Raw genomic sequence first — 16,792 nt, forward strand, 5'->3', positions numbered from 1 at the left:
GCTGGACTTAATGAGGCATAAGTGGCACTGAGGTGGCGAGAGTATTGTACAATTAAGTCAGCTAGGTGATGTGGCACGTGGAGGACAAGGTGGGAATAGACTTGCTAATTAGGGTAAACCAAGTACCCTAAAAAGAAAAGTACCAGCCGAAAAAAGAGGCAGCCCCCCATTCTGAGAGACAGCTGATTTCCTGAGACCATTTTGGAGAGAAAACAGAAGAAAAGAAAACAGAGAGAGTACAGAGGAGGAAGAGGACCACGAGCTGACAACTAGGGGGATTGAGCACAACAATTCCTTCTAACTTCTTCTTCTCCCTTCTTCCTTTTGTATTGTATTTTCTCTCTATCTAATTTGTGAACAAACTCCATGGATTTGCTAAAGGCTACTGGTTTTGTATTTCTATTATTAAACATGAACTAAGCTTTTGAGGATTTGGGTGGTTATGAACCCTTTGTATGGATCAATATTTTGAATGCATGGTGAAGTTGTTTATGTCATAGTTCAATTGAATGTGCTATAATGTTAATTGAATGTTAATTACTGGCCATATTTAGCATTTATTAAGTTAGATCTAACTTGGAAAATGGAAGTCTAGCTGAACCCATTCAATTGATGCAAGAAACTTACCTAGTTTTAGGTGATTTTTAGTAGTGGAATAGGACTATTTTGCTGCCTTGCATAACCTAAAGATTTGGTGCTTGATGGATTGTTTATTGTCTGTTTTTAATACATGAATGTATTGAGGGAGGTTATAAACAATAGATAGTAAGTTTTGGGAAAAACTCACTGGGTTTTACGAATTCTGTTAACTGTGACATAAATTGCTGACCCATTGCTGAGGCATTGCTGTAGCAACTGGAACGAACAGAGGGGAATTAACCACCCAGATCTATTTTCTCATATTTGAAATTTGCACAGAATTACTTCATTTGGTCTCTGATTTTTAGCTTAATTAAATTTGCTTGTTTATAATTAATTCCAGAATTAATTACACAACCTTTCTCTTGATTTGGTTACTGTATTATAAACTGTTTTTTGGTTGATTTTACTTTATTTTAGTTGAAAAGTCCCTATGGAGACGAACTTTGATACTTTATCACTGTATTACTTGTTTGTGACTGTGTATACTTGCGCATATTTTAATTGTTAGAAAATTCACAACAAGTTTTTGGCGCCGTTGCCGGGGACTTTAAAATTAAATTTTGTTTTATCAACTATTTTACAGTTTATTTTCATTGTTTTAACCTTGTTGGTTCGGGTTGTGCAAACTCAGGTACCTACAGTGTATGAACCAGCAAGAGGACAGTGAACTTGCTCCTATTGACCCCGAGATCGAACGAACTTTCAGAAAAAGGAGAAAGGATCAACAGGCTAAAAGCCGAGGCACTATGGCTGAACGTGTTGATGATGAGGGGGATGGCCAGCAAGTTACTAATCCCATTGTTTTGGCGGATGACAGAGCCAGAGCAATACGGGAATACGCTGCCCCCATGTTCAATGAGCTAAATCCAGGCATTGTGAGGCCAGAAATACAAGCAGCTCAATTCGAGCTCAAGCCGGTCATGTTTCAAATGCTCCAAACCGTGGGGCAGTTCAGCGGGATTCCAACGGAAGATCCTCATCTCCATCTTCGTTCATTTTTGGAGGTGAGCGATTCCTTCAAGCTACAAGGAGTAAGTGAAGAAGCATTAAGGCTGAAGCTATTTCCATTCTCATTAAGAGACCGAGCTAGATCATGGCTCAACACTTTGCCTCCTAATTCCGTCACAAATTGGAATGATCTTGCTGAAAAGTTTCTGCGCAAATACTTCCCTCCCACCAGAAATGCAAAATTTCGAAGTGAAATCATGTCATTCCAGCAGCTTGAAGATGAATCAACCAGTGATGCATGGGAGAGATTTAAGGAGCTTTTGCGGAAGTGCCCACACCACGGCATCCCGCACTGTATACAGATGGAGACCTTCTATAATGGCCTCAATGCAGCTTCTAGAATAGTATTGGACGCTTCAGCCAATGGAGCCATTCTTTCCAAGTCTTACAACGAAGCATTTGAGATTTTGGAAAGGATCGCAAGTAATAACTATCAATGGTCAAACACTAGAGCTCCTACAAGTAGGAAGGTGGCGGGAGTTCTTGAAGTAGAAGCATTAACGGCTCTAACAGCTCAAATGGCCTCAATGACCAACATCTTGAAGAATATGAGTTTGGGAGGAAGTATTCAGCCAGCTGCTGCCATTCAAAGTGCAGAAGTGTCATGCGTGTATTGTGGGGACGGGCATACTTTTGAGAATTTCCCTTCAAATCCAGCCTCAGTTTGTTATGTGGGAAATCAGAATTTCAACCGCAACAACAACCCATATTCGAACACTTACAATCCAGCATGGAAGAATCATCCTAATCTGTCATGGGGGGGTCAAGGAGCAAGTTCAAGCACAGCACCAGCACAAGGAAGACAAACATATCCACCAGGTTTTTCACAGCAGCCAAGACCTTCACAACATGTTCAAAACTCCCAGCCGAACTCTTTGGAGAATCTAATGAGGGAGTATATGGCTAAGAATGATGCAGTAATACAGAGCCAAGCAGCTTCTCTTCGTAATCTTGAGATGCAGCTCGGCCAGCTAGCCAATGAAATGAAAACTAGGCCGCAAGGATCTTTGCCTAGTGATATAGAAAATCCAAGGAGAGATGGGAAAGAACACTGTAAAGCTATTCAGCTGCGGAATGGTAAAAATCTGGGAAATTCTGAGGAGATACAGGGTAGTGGAGAGCCCACTTCAATCCAAAGTGAAGGAGAAACAAGTAACAAAACTGCCCAGGAAATTGCTGAAACTGGCCCAGTTGCTACAGCAAAGGGTCAGCAAACTGCTCCAGTAAATTCTGGTCCTAAACCGCCCCTTCCATTTCCGCAGCGATTTCGCAAACAACAATAGGATGGTCAGTTCAGAAAGTTTTTGGATGTACTGAAACAGCTGCATATTAATATTCCCTTGGTCGAAGCATTGGAGCAAATGCCGAATTATGTCAAGTTCTTAAAGGATATTTTGACAAAGAAAAGGCGATTGGGGGAGTTTGAGACTGTGGCTCTCACAGAAGGATGTAGCGCGATGTTGAAAAGCAAGATCCCTCCTAAGTTAAAAGATCCTGGCAGTTTCACGATTCCGTGTTCTATTGGAGGTAGAGATGTGGGAAGAGCATTATGCGATTTAGGCGCTAGTATCAACCTTATGCCTATGTCAATTTTCAAGAAGCTGGGTATTGGTGAGGCACGACCCACTACTGTTACTTTACAACTTGCGGACAGATCTATGGCTCATCCCGAGGGCAAGATTGAAGATGTGTTAGTTCTAGTGGATAAATTTATATTTCCGGCAGATTTCATCATTTTAGACTATGAAGCGGATAGAGAGGTACCTATAATCTTGGGTAGGCCTTTTCTTGCTACAGGGCGTACTCTTATTGACGTGCAAAATGGTGAACTTACCATGAGGGTGAATGACCAACAAATCACCTTTAGTGTGTTTAAAGCTATGAAATTCCCGGATGAAGTGGAAGAATGCTCTAGAGTTGACGTTGTTGATACTTTGGTAGCTGAGAAGTTCAATAAAAGGGTGGAAAAAGCTGCTATGGGAACCCAGATTTTTGGAGATGAGGAGGAGTATAGCAGTGAAGATGAGGAGATGCTTACATGGGTAGATTCTTGCCAACCAACCAAGAAATTTAGTAAGGTGTTTGAAGCTCTAAATCTGCCAGAAAAGCACTTTCAGGCCCCTAAACCATCTGTTGAAGAACCACCCCAGCTGGAGTTAAAGCCACTGCCAAGTCATTTAAAGTATGTGTACTTGGGCGACAATGATACTTTGCCTGTGATAATATCTAGCTGTCTGGAGCCTGTTGCTGAAGAGGCATTGCTGAAACTGCTGAAGCAGCATAAAAGGGCGATTGGATGGACAATGGCTGATATTCAAGGGATCAGTCCAGCGCTATGTATGCACAAGATCTTGCTGGAATCTGATTGTACTCACTCTGTGGAGCAGCAAAGGAGGTTGAATCCAGTAATGAAGGACGTGGTTAGAAAAGAAGTCATTAAGTGGCTTGACTATGGGATTATTTATCCAATTTCTGACAGCAAGTGGGTAAGTCCTGTCCAATGTGTTCCGAAGAAAGGGGGCGTTACAGTAGTTACTAATGACAACAATGAGCTTATTCCCACTCGTACAGTCACCGGATGGCGGGTTTGCATGGATTACAGAAAACTCAACAAGGCCACTAGAAAGGATCATTTCCCTTTACCCTTCATCGACCAAATGTTGGACCGCTTGGCGGGGAAGGAGTTCTTCTGTTTTCTTGACGGGTATTCTGGGTATAATCATATTTCTATAGCGCCGGAGGACCAAGAGAAGACCACTTTCACCTGTCCATACGGCACATTCGCTTTTAGAAGAATGCCCTTCGGTTTGTGCAATGCACCGGCCACATTTCAGCGGTGCATGATGGCCATTTTTTCCGATATGGCTGAGAGTATTTTGGAGATATTCATGGACGATTTCTCTGTGTATGGGGACTCATTTGACAGCTGCTTGGTGAATTTAGAACGAGTTTTAAAGAGGTGTGAGGAAACCCATTTAGTGTTGAATTGGGAAAAATGCCATTTTATGGTGCAAGAGGGCATTGTATTGGGGCATAAAGTGTCGAAAAAGGGGATTGAAGTGGATAGAGCGAAACTGGAAGTTATAGAGAAACTACCAGCCCCTACCACAGTAAAAGGCATTAGAAGTTTCCTCGGTCATGCGGGCTTTTACAGGCGTTTTATCAAGGATTTCTCTAAGGTGTCCAAACCTTTATGCAGCTTGCTGGAGCAGAATAGACCTTTTGAGTTTACTGATGAATGTCAAGAGGCATTTTCGAAGTTGAAGTCAGCCCTTGTTACTGCACCAGTGATTACAGCACCTGACTGGTCTCTACCTTTTGAACTTATGTGCGACGCAAGCGATTTTGCCATTGGGGCTGTTCTTGGGCAGCGGAAGAATAAAGTTTTTCATTCTATTTACTATGCCAGTAAAACATTAGTGGATGCCCAAATTAATTACACTACAACAGAAAAAGAGCTGCTGGCTGTGATTTTTGCATTTGAAAAATTTCGAGCCTATCTTGTGGGGACTAAGGTTATTGTGTACACGGACCATTCCGCTATCAGGTATTTGATCGCCAAAAAGGATTCTAAACCAAGGCTGATACGTTGGGTTTTGTTGCTGCAAGAGTTCGATTTGGAAATCCGAGACAGAAAAGGGACAGAAAATCTAGTGGCGGACCACTTATCAAGGCTGGAAACTAATACTCACAGCAGCAAATTAGAGGCAGAATTACAAATTCAAGACTCATTTCCTGATGAACAGCTGCTGGTTGTGGAGCAAGAACAGGTACCATGGTATGCGGATGTTGTAAACTTTTTAGTTGGGGGTGTACATCCACCTGATTTCACCAAACAGCAGCTTAAAAAGTTCTTACATGACATCAGATTTTATTTCTGGGATGAGCCGTACCTGTACAAACAGTGCCCAGATCATATAATGAGAAGATGTGTACCAGAAATTCAAGTTTCCAGCATCTTGGCACACTGTCATTCAGCTCCATATGGTGGTCATTTTGGTGGGCAACGCACTGCTGCCAAAGTATTTCAGTCAGGGTACTATTGGCCGTCTATCTTTAAGGATGCCCACGATTTTGTTCAACGCTGTGACCGCTGTCAGCGAGTGGGTAACATCTCAGCCAGGAATGAAATGCCTCTTAATTGTATTTTGGAGGTGGAATTGTTTGACGTCTGGGGCATTGACTTCATGGGGCCTTTCCCCCAATCTTTTGGAAACCTCTACATTTTAGTGGCTGTGGACTACATATCGAAATGGGTGGAGGCAGTAGCTAGTCCAACGAATGATGCCAAAGTGGTAATGAAATTTCTGCATAAAAATGTTTTTACACGATTTGGGACGCCGAGAGCACTAATCAGTGATGAGGGGACGCACTTTGTCAACAAAGTCTTGGCTGCCTTATTAGCTAAGTACAGTGTAAAGCATAAAATAGCCACGGCATATCACCCGCAGACCAACGGGCAAGCGGAGATTTCGAACAGAGAAATTAAAGGAATTCTTGAAAAAGTGGTGCATCCCAGCAGGAAGGATTGGTCCCAACGATTAGATGATGCACTTTGGGCTTACCGGACAGCTTATAAAACTCCACTAGGCATGTCACCTTATCGCCTAGTTTATGGGAAGGCATGTCATCTTCCTGTAGAATTAGAGCATAAGGCGTTTTGGGCGTTGAAGAAGTTAAATTTGGATCTTGTAGTGGCTGGAGAAGCAAGAAAGCTGCAGCTGAATGAATTGGATGAGATGCGGCTGTTTGCTTATGAAAATGCAAAGCTGTACAAAGAAAAGACGAAGAAATGGCATGACAGCAGGATCAAGGAAAGAGTAATTGAGAAAAATCAGCAAGTGTTACTGTTTAACTCCAGGTTGAAGCTATTTCCTGGAAAGCTTAAGTCCCGTTGGTCTGGACCATTTACTGTGATAGAAGTGTATCCATTTGGAGCTGTCCTGGTGAGAGATGAAAAATCGGGAAGAGAATTCACAGTTAACGGACAGCGGCTGAAACATTATTTTGGTGGGGAGGTTGACAGAGAAAAGACCTCCGTCCATCTGAAGGATGCTTGAAGGAGAAAGGCTATGGGTTGCCATGCATTTCTTGTGGCACATTTGGGCAACCCATGAGTGAAAGAGACAGTTGTACATAAATAATGGATGTAATGAAGTTTGGGGTGTATTACCCTTTGACAAAAAAAAAATAGAGCATCAAGAAGCAGGTCCGCCAGGAGTTGGTAACACTGGGACTAGGCTGAGCATAGAAATCTGGGCAGAGGAACTAAGTTTGGGGTGGAAAGTGTTGCCCAGTTGCTATAGCAACCACTCAGCAATACTGGGCAGCAACTCAATGAGTCTGGGTCCAAAATAGAAGTATCGGGATTTCATCGAGGCTGGGTGGTCCGTAAAGTGTGAAACTGGCACGTGCTGAAAAAAGGATTAAATGATTAAGGAATTAAAGGTGCAATCATTGGGTGCATTTCAATTGTTTTTGGACCAAAGAGCTGTCAAAATTTTGGATTTTTGTGGACCCAGCACCCCGTGGACTTTATACAAAGAAATAAAGAAAGGGTCCATTTGACCCTATAGTATATTGGGCTCCCAAGAATTAGTCAACTGGGCCCCCTTGCAACAGACCCTTTTCGTATCAGTTATTTTGGATGTACTGAATATATATATATTTATCTAAAAGAAACGAAAACAAAAAAAACATATCAGTTACTTTCCCTTTTATTATATATATATATATTCGTATTTCATTTTTTTATATATTACTTTTCTTATATATTACTTTTATTAAATACATTAGTTTATTACCTTTAATATATATATATATATACATACTCAGTACATCCTCACCACATTCTCAGCAACCCTCGTTGACCGCCACCCCTGAAACCCCAACCAAAGAAATCCCTCAGCCGACCACTCGCCCAAGCCACCCAGCTCCGCCTCTCACCACTCCGAGCCATCCCATCCGCCCATCTCATCACACCGCCGAACCCATAGGACCCATCCCAACAGCCACCGAGCCATCCCATTGCCTGTTCCATCTCACTTAACCACGACTCCGCCCCTTCGACCCATCTCGTCAACCTCACGAAAACCCACGGCATCAACCCGACCACTAACCCACGGCCACTTTCGGCAAACCAGACGGACACAGCCCAGTAATCGCTCCGCCTCTCCCCCTCGCACCGACCCCAGGCGGCCCTTCCAGTGCGCCCGAGAGTCCCTGCCTCCATTGTGGTCCAACGAGACCCGCGCCGAACTTTCAGACCCAGCCCCCAGCCGAAGCTCTTCTCCTTTGCCCGAGCCCTCACCGTCCGCCTCGACCGTGTCCCGCAATGCCGAGAATTAAACAGGTAGCGCATAAGGTACGGAGACCTTTCAATGAAGTCCAGAAGTTTTATTGTAACACGGCAGCGGCCAAATACCACAGCACTGTAGCCACCAGAGATTTCTACATGGAGAGGGGGTTGGTCACCAATGCCGCTGGGATTGAGGAGCTACCCGAGTGGGTGAGCACCATGGTTCGCGATCGTCACTGGGAACATTTTGTTGTGCAACCCGAGCCCGCTGTCATGGAGATTGTGCGAGAGTTCTACGCCAATTTTCTTTCTCATGAATGGCCAACCGAGGTCATTGTACGGCAGGTTGTGGTCCCATTCTCGGCTGCAGCCATCAACAGTCTGTTTGCATTGGAAGCAGTTCACAATTTTACACCTAGAAAAGGGCAAGTGCCCGATGATGAATTAGAAGAAGTTATGCCAGTAGTAGCCCAACCCGACTCTGTTTGGGATTTGGATGACCAGGGCAATCTGCGTTTTCGGAGGACCGAGCTGGAGCATGATATGAAATGCTTATACTCCTTTGTCCAAACAACTCTCTGCCCCACATCACATGATTCCACCGTGAGTCGTGATCGTGCATACATGCTCTTCTGCCTGCAGAGAGGACTCCCTATTGATGTTGGGACCGTCTTGGCCCACGAGATCTTTGACTGTGCACACCGAGGCAAGGGGAAGCTGTTCTTACCTGCCACAGTCACTGCCCTTTGCTGTGACGCTGGAGTTCCCGTTTGGCCCGAGGAGGGGTTGCTGCATCCAAAGGGGCCCGTCAGTTTTGGCCTTTCCCGAGCTCCCAAGGCAACTCGAGCCTCAGCCTCCACCTCTGCTTCCGCTTCTGCCTCGGCTAGTGATCCCCTCCTGGAGCGCTTCACTCAGTTCGAACAGATGCAGCAACAAATGCATCTGCGGCAGGAGGAAATGTGTGGCCGATTGCAGTCTTGGTGGTCGTATGAACAGCAGCGTGATGTGATCCTGGAGCGCACGTTGAAGAAATCAACACCCCGAGTGGTTCCCCAATTCCCTCAGTTCCCCCAGCAGATACTCCACCCGTGGACAGATTCATCGGTTCCAAATGCGGATGATCCTCAAGAGGACTCCGAGTAACAGGGGGTTTCCTTTCCCTAACTCTATTTTTATTTTTTAGTTCTGTACTGTGTTTTGTATTTTTTTTTTTTTTATTCTGTCTGTTAGTTGTTAGTATCTAGTGTCCAGTAACTGTTTTTGTGGTTCTGTTTGTGTGTGTTGTCCAAATGTGTCTTTGAGAGATTTGTTGAGTTAGTCTGGCTTAGTGTGCTGCTCGATGATGAATTTTTTTTTTTTTTCCGCTCACTCCATTTGTGTTTGCTGCCTGGATTTTATATGTTGTTTATGCTTGATGAACTGCTAGGATATCATTGATGCTTCCTTTTAGGCTCTAATCAATAGTGTTGTACTTTTGTTATCCCACCTTGTTTTGAGTTTTTCAAATGACTGCTGTTTGTGAAATTTTAAGCATCTAGAATTGGTTAGTGCACCCCTTGAGGCGAAATCCTAGCTAATCTTATCCCTTAGAAATGATCTAGGCCATTTTTGGACGATTGAGCCTTTCTAGCCTCCCTTATATATCAAGTTCCCTTAGTGACCCCGTCTTTGAGCCTGTAAGCCTATTTTTCTTGTTTATCCCAATCATGCATGCTACATATCCCTTCCTAAACATGAACTTTCCCCACACCTCCCAACCTAGTTGCTTTCCCTTGTCAAGAATTAATTCTTCACACTAAGTTTGGGGTGAGTGAGGTGAGTGTAGCTTTGTGGTGAGCTAATCCGCAATTTCCATATCAGCCACATTGGGGACAATGTTGGGATGTAAGTTTGGGGTGGGGGAATTAGCTCACAAGACAAACACATATATACAATCAAACCAATTCTCTTGCTATATATTATACAGTTTATTTTACTTGTCTTTAGTATTTCCTTGTAAAAAAAAAAAAAAAAAAATCAGAAAAAAAAAAAATAATAATAAAAACAAAATATATATATATATATATCAGAAAAATAAATAAATAAATATATATAAATAAATACAGTAGAAAAGTTCAGAAATAATAGCAAGAGAAGTACATTAGAGCAATATGTCTTTGTGAGTATAAAAGAAATGTTGGGGAAGTGAGTTTGAGAGATATGAATCATAATAAGGAGGCTCGGTTCTTAACAAGTGAGGTGGTTAGGTTATGAGCTAGTAAATGACATACTTTACCGTACCCTAACCCAAGCCTTACATTACAAGCTTAATAAAATCCTTTTGATTGAGGGGATAAGATTAGACTACATTAGTGGAGAGGAGTGCACTAATTCAACTTATGGGAGCAATAGTTAATTTTGAGGATCAAGGGGCAGTTGTTAGAGGAATTCAAGGTGTAGGTGGGAAGCATTTGTACATACTATTGGCTAGGTGACTTTAGGGAGGTATTACTGATATCCTAGGTACTGAAATTGAGAAAAACAGCATATAAAGTCAAGGCATAAACACTGCATCATTTCATTCCATTCCACCTTTCTGAGAGCAACTTGTTCACTAAGCCATATTGAATTATTTAGATCTCTCTCTCATGTTTTGTGTGTGTGTTTATTTATTTCTGTTTTTATCATTACTCGAGGGCGAGCAATAGGTCAAGTTTGGGGTGTTGATAACTCTAGAATTTAGAGTTATTTTTATAATCTTTGAACTTGCTTTTCAAAATTAAAAAGAGTAATGAGTCTTGTTTTCATGTAATTTTGTCAGTGTTAGTGTGTTATTCTAGGTAGTGAGTCTGGGTAGAGTTAAGTTTTGTATTGTAATATTTTTCAGTGTTTTTTATGTAAATTTCTGTGTTGTATTAATCAGGAAAGGAAACTTGCAAAATTTGTGAAAGGGAACTTTGGAATCAAAAAGGGAATAACGAATTCTGAAAGGGGCTTGATGCTGCTTCAATGCTGTAGCATCACCGTAGCATCGGGCAGAGCCAGGAAGGAAACGTGACAACTGCGAGCTGGACTTAATGAGGCATAAGTGGCACTGAGGTGGCGAGAGTATTGTACAATTAAGTCAGCTAGGTGATGTGGCACGTGGAGGACAAGGTGGGAATTGACTTGCTAATTAGGGTAAACCAAGTACCCTAAAAAGAAAAGTACCAGCCGAAAAAAGAGGCAGCCCCCCATTCTGAGAGACAGCTGATTTCCTGAGACCATTTTGGAGAGAAAACAGAAGAAAAGAAAACAGAGAGAGTACAGAGGAGGAGGAGGACCACGAGCTGACAACTAGGGGGATTGAGCACAACAATTCCTTCTAACTTCTTCTTCTCCCTTCTTCATTTTGTATTGTATTTTCTCTCTATCTAATTTGTGAACAAACTCCATGGATTTGCTAAAGGCTACTGGTTTTGTATTTCTATTATTAAACATGAACTAAGCTTTTGAGGATTTGGGTGGTTATGAACCCTTTGTATGGATCAATATTTTGAATGCATGGTGAAGTTGTTTATGTCATAGTTCAATTGAATGTGCTGTAATGTTAATTGAATGTTAATTACTGGCCATATTTAGCATTTATTAAGTTAGATCTAACTTGGAAAATGGAAGTCTAGCTGAACCCATTCAATTGATGCAAGAAACTTACCTAGTTTTAGGTGATTTTTAGTAGTGGAATAGGACTATTTTGCTGCCTTGCATAACCTAAAGATTTGGTGCTTGATGGATTGTTTATTGTCTGTTTTTAATACATGAATGTATTGAGGGAGGTTATAAACAATAGATAGTAAGTTTTGGGAAAAACTCACTGGGTTTTACGAATTCTGTTAACTGTGACATAAATTGCTGACCCATTGCTGAGGCATTGCTGTAGCAACTGGAACGAACAGAGGAGAATTAACCACCCAGATCTATTTTCTCATATTTGAAATTTGCACAGAATTACTTCATTTGGTCTCTGATTTTTAGCTTAATTAAATTTGCTTGTTTATAATTAATTCCAGAATTAATTACACAACCTTTCTCTTGATTTGGTTACTGTATTATAAACTGTTTTTTGGTTGATTTTACTTTATTTTAGTTGAAAAGTCCCTTTGGAGACGAACTTTGATACTTTATCAAAGTATTACTTGTTTGTGACTGTGTATACTTGCGCATATTTTAATTGTTAGAAAATTCACAACACGTTGTGGTCAGAGTCTATTATAGATTTCGCACCACATACACATAAATAATGCATTATAAACAAGCAAGATTAAAAAAATTAAGTGATATATCCCCAAATGCTGATAAAAAAAATCAACCTCAAACATGAAGATCGAATAAGGTGCTACTAATGACATTGATAGCATGTGGTTAATAAGTGCCACAAAAGAAAAGACAAAGATATATATAAATATATATATATGAGTAATTATCCCAATTTATTTCCACCATAATAAAGACTTTCATATACTGTACTATAGAAAATAATATATAGCCAATCAAAGCTTGCTACCGCTAATGGTATGATAACTAGACTGTGGCAATTGACTCAGCTTCCCGAATTTGTTTTCGTAGTATTCCAACAGTTCCATCCTGTCAATTACAAATTGTAAATTTCGTCATATCAAATGATGAATGATAAGTCACACGTACACATGAAATAAACTATACATATATAATAATAAACCTACCAATATGCCAAGCACTGGAATGGTGCATACTTGTCATAAATTTCTTTGACCTCTTTTTGAATAGTTTTCTTGTTGCATTTTTTCCTTCCATGAATCTGCATGCATAATTAAACAGCAATAGATCGAGATGATATTTAAGCAGATATAATATTACCTACTATTAGAGTATTTAATAAAAATGTATACCTGTTGTAAATGCCTGATGGTTTCGGAGTCAACAGGAACTTTTTGATAGTGACCGACACACATCAAGATGTTGGCACATGCAAAGGGACCAAAACCTCTGATCTTGTTGATGATCATGTCCTCCCGGCACAACCTCTTCTCAGAAGCTTCCTCCAGTTCTCGCAGCACACTAAGTTTTCCACTATGAACGTCCTTAGCCAGTTTAAAAATATGCTTGGCTCTATATCCAAGCACAGGACTCATTCTCTCCATGAAATCGTTCTCCCCACGGCTCACTATTTCTCTTGCGTTTGGAAAATTCCCTATTTTCATCACTTTTTCATTTTCTTTGGGATACACCAGTTTCCTCTTTACACCTCTAGTTCTACTACTAACTCCATCCACATTGTTTTGTGATATGTCATATTGGAGTTTGCATAGAGCTTCAGCCATTTTAAGTGTCCTTCCCCATCTACATGTATGTATCATTTAGATATACATAAATATTAACACATTATCAATCTCACATATATATAGATATATATATACACACACACATTACGTACGTGCAATTGCAGAGAAGGATGGACTTGACAGCATCTTCAAAGAGAGATGGAGAACGAAAAAGCCTACCAAAGCCCGTCTCCTTAGCGCGTGGACACACTTTGTGAAACTCTCTGACATCTCTTGCATCACTTTCTGTGATCCTCAGCATACGAACAATTTGTTCCTAGATGATATACATATATATGAATGAATTGTATACTTTGACAAAATAACAAATGTACTATACTATATTTGTTAGTAAAAATAAATACATTACACGTACCTGTATTACACGTTGGTCATTCATGGAGAAATTAGAGTGTTGAGAGAAGTGGCGGACATAGAGATAATGGTTTGACTGAGAGACTGAAAGAGTGAGAGAAGTGGCATCGTCAGCGAGTCGGAGAGGTCTTTGGAGTGATTTGGAGGATGGAATCCACACATTTGGAGGCATCATAAACATCCCATGATTGCATACACTTTTCTCCATGTCGAATAAACTACAACTTCCTACTGCCATTGTCATCAACAAAATTCCCTCTCCCTCTTTCTCTGCTCTCTTTTCGAATAATGCCTCCATTCTTCTCTCCATCTCTCTTTCTCTCTCCCTCTCTCTACCTATATAGAAATTCAACTCTTATATTTTATATTAATACTATACCGATTAGCATGTACAAAATCCTGTGTTCATACCTATAAATTACCTAATTCATTCTGATCTCATTTCCCTAGCTAATTAGTTTATATTACGATATTGTCTGATTATATAAAAATCAATCAACACAAATTTTGCATAGAGAACGGGACATTTAATATGGTCAAATAATTTTGATTTAATTAATTTGAGATATAATTGGTCCCGCTTTCAATTCCGTGGCATTTGCTTTTATATATATTTATATTTCTATATCCAAAAAGGAAATAAATAATAAGTTAGAGAAAGAATCAGTATATTTGTATATTCACATTAGCTATTAATCCTTTTGTTTTTTTGTTGTGGTGATTATATATTAATTAATCCATATTATTATATATAAACTCATCAATTAATTATGATTCCTCTGTTTTAGTAATCGGAGAAAATATGGATATTTGGGAGATTCGGTCTCGTGGTCGTAGCTTTGGGATTTCATTTGTGGTGCCAGATCGAATGGGTATGGAAATCTCTGGGAAGAAACGTTCTAGGGGTAATCATCCTTTGAGGATACTCAGATTTGCTTCTGTAAGTGCATTTCAAAGCATGGTTGAACAAGCTCGTAAAGATTCCAAAGATATCAAACTCAATGAATTTAAATACTTCTACGAATTGGATGACATTAAGCTCCAATGTCGTCTTCCTAAGCCTAACCCCAATAAGTTTTACCACAACAGCCAGATGAATGATTGGTCTATTCATGTTCTCCATTTCAAATCCAAGTCTAAGTGATCTTCTATTTTGGTTATATATGAGTTTTCCTCTATTTTAGATTACGTACGTACATATCCAGTTTTATGTATTGTGTGCCAATTTCTTAAATTGGTTGTTATGTGTCTGAATTTGCCTGGCTTTGTTTATTTACTTGTCTTGTGCCAGAATTATAGCCTGCTGGCTGTGTTATCTTCTTGTCTTATGCCAACTCTAGGCTTCATATTGTTGGGTTATAATAATTTGATTAATAAATAAAGATTATCCTGTGGAACGGCTTATATTAAGGTTTTACTAGCCCTAATTTTTTTCAACTAGAAATCAGGCCTCCGTCAAAGTAATAATCTGATTTTAATGATACAAATTTAAATTTCTAGGTAAATCAAGTTAAATTCTGACACGACATGCAGTATTAATGAATTCCATTCACTATATATGCATTATCACATAGGGCACTGTATAAAATATAAAATCACGTCTATAACAGATTCAAGAAGATGGAAATTATTTAGTAATAGACTATAATTATTTCAGTTTCAGCATTAATTGGGAGCAGAGGATTGAAAAAGAATTAAAAGTTTCGAATTTTATGTAAAAATTAATAGTATCACCTTGACTTTAAATTAAATTAATTGATATATAGAAAATATGTAAGGTGACTAAAATATAGTTATTTATTTTCAAAAAATATGGCTCAGGTCTGTCAGGTGTGAGCCTTAAATTATTATGTTCGTTTCAAGCAAGCAAATACGACCATGGACATGGAGAAAACAATTTATTGGACTTGATATCAAAATGTTCTTTTATATAATTCTTTTAATTAATAATTTATACATATAAAAACTTGTATAAGAATTGGAATAAAGAGTGGCCTCATTTAGACATATTGGTTTCATACAAAAATTAAATAATAATAATAATAATTTTGATACAGTAACGTAGACTTGATCTAATTTTATACACAATAGTGTGAAAAATTGCTTATGTAAATAATATGATCGACCTATTGCACATATAATATAATACAACTCCTTAATTTTGACCAGTTAATTAAATATGTGAGAGTGGTAATGTACTTTTATTTACGCCTTTATACAACTCCAAAAATGAATCGAAATAAGGACTAATTATTCATTAGATAATACTTGACAGATCAATAATAATACACGAAAGTGCTTATTGATCCATACTATAGGAAAACATTCAGAAGTAAAACAATCTAATAATAATTAATTAAAAGCTTAGGAAACGATAGAAAAGTAAAAACATAATATATTTGATTAAAAATGGGATTTGAAGCTGGTAATGTAGACAGCAGCAATTTCGTTGCAGATACTGCCACGTTGGATCTCAGAAGCATCAAACATGTTGCGCAATTCAGATTCTCTGGCAACTCCTACAAAACTGGTTCCGCGCTCGATCAGCAACTTCATAGGTATCCCAGAGTTTCTATGGATCATCTTGAGAAAGTCATCGTCACGACTATGAAGATGAGCAGCAGCACCACCAGCACCAGCACCAGCAGCAATGTCATGAAGATGAACTTGACGATGAGGTTGAGGAGTCAACGATGAATGATTAGGCTCTTGTCTTACTTTTCTTTCATCAATACCCCAAAGCTTCTTGGAGTAATCAAACACCTTTTGATCCCTGGCATTCGAGTATGTCCACTCCGGATTGGCAGTGTACTTGTTCACAAACTTACTTCTCAATCGGCGTACCTTATCCACCAACTGACTCTTGTTGAACTCAATGTGGGGCATAGAGCTTACAGCATGACCATAAAACTTGGTCATGTCCACTTTATTGGCATCGCAACCATTCTTGTCGCAAAACCTTTTCAGCCGTCGCAGCAGTTTAAGCTCGTCCTTCTGGCTCCAGAATCGCTCGAACGGCTTTTTCTTCTTGTCCACTTGATTACTATTTTCACCAGCAATAATAATATGGTCCTTCTTGCGTTGCTTCTGCTTCTTGGTTTTGGAGTCGACGTCTGACTCAACCACAACATCAATGCCATCCTCATCCTCA

The 16,792-nt window shown here is 39.8% G+C and overlaps 1 protein-coding gene and 1 non-coding gene across 2 annotated transcripts; both read right to left on the reverse strand.

Moving 5' to 3' along the window:
• Positions 1 to 1,829: 1,829 nt before the first annotated feature.
• Positions 1,830 to 1,936, reverse strand: LOC133799147 (small nucleolar RNA R71). Its single transcript, XR_009876344.1, has one exon. It is a non-coding gene; the product is annotated as a small nucleolar RNA R71 (small nucleolar RNA).
• A 10,520-nt stretch (positions 1,937 to 12,456) lies between these two features.
• LOC133796318 (uncharacterized) lies at positions 12,457 to 13,951 on the reverse strand. The gene is made up of 5 exons (XM_062233789.1): positions 13,643 to 13,951; positions 13,380 to 13,543; positions 12,835 to 13,285; positions 12,649 to 12,743; positions 12,457 to 12,550 (listed from the first exon to the last, which is right to left on the reverse strand). The coding sequence occupies exons 1-5, from the start codon at positions 13,949 to 13,951 to the stop codon at positions 12,457 to 12,459; spliced, it is 1,113 nt and encodes a 370-aa protein (XP_062089773.1).
• Between the last annotated feature and the right edge of the window lie 2,841 nt (positions 13,952 to 16,792).

The sequence above is a fragment of the Humulus lupulus genome, chromosome 8, assembly GCF_963169125.1.
Source record: "Humulus lupulus chromosome 8, drHumLupu1.1, whole genome shotgun sequence".
In the NCBI taxonomy this organism is placed as follows: domain Eukaryota; kingdom Viridiplantae; phylum Streptophyta; class Magnoliopsida; order Rosales; family Cannabaceae; genus Humulus; species Humulus lupulus.

Excerpts from the sequence above, each read along its gene's own strand:
- LOC133796318 (XM_062233789.1), bottom strand. The coding sequence starts at position 13,951 with ATGGAGAGAAGAATGGAGGCATTATTCGAAAAGAGAGCAGAGAAAGAG. Across the intron at positions 13,544-13,642 it reads ATGACCAACGTGTAATACAG|GAACAAATTGTTCGTATGCT; the intron begins GTACGTGTAATG and ends TATATCATCTAG. Across the intron at positions 12,744-12,834 it reads CCATCAGGCATTTACAACAG|ATTCATGGAAGGAAAAAATG; the intron begins GTATACATTTTT and ends TTATGCATGCAG.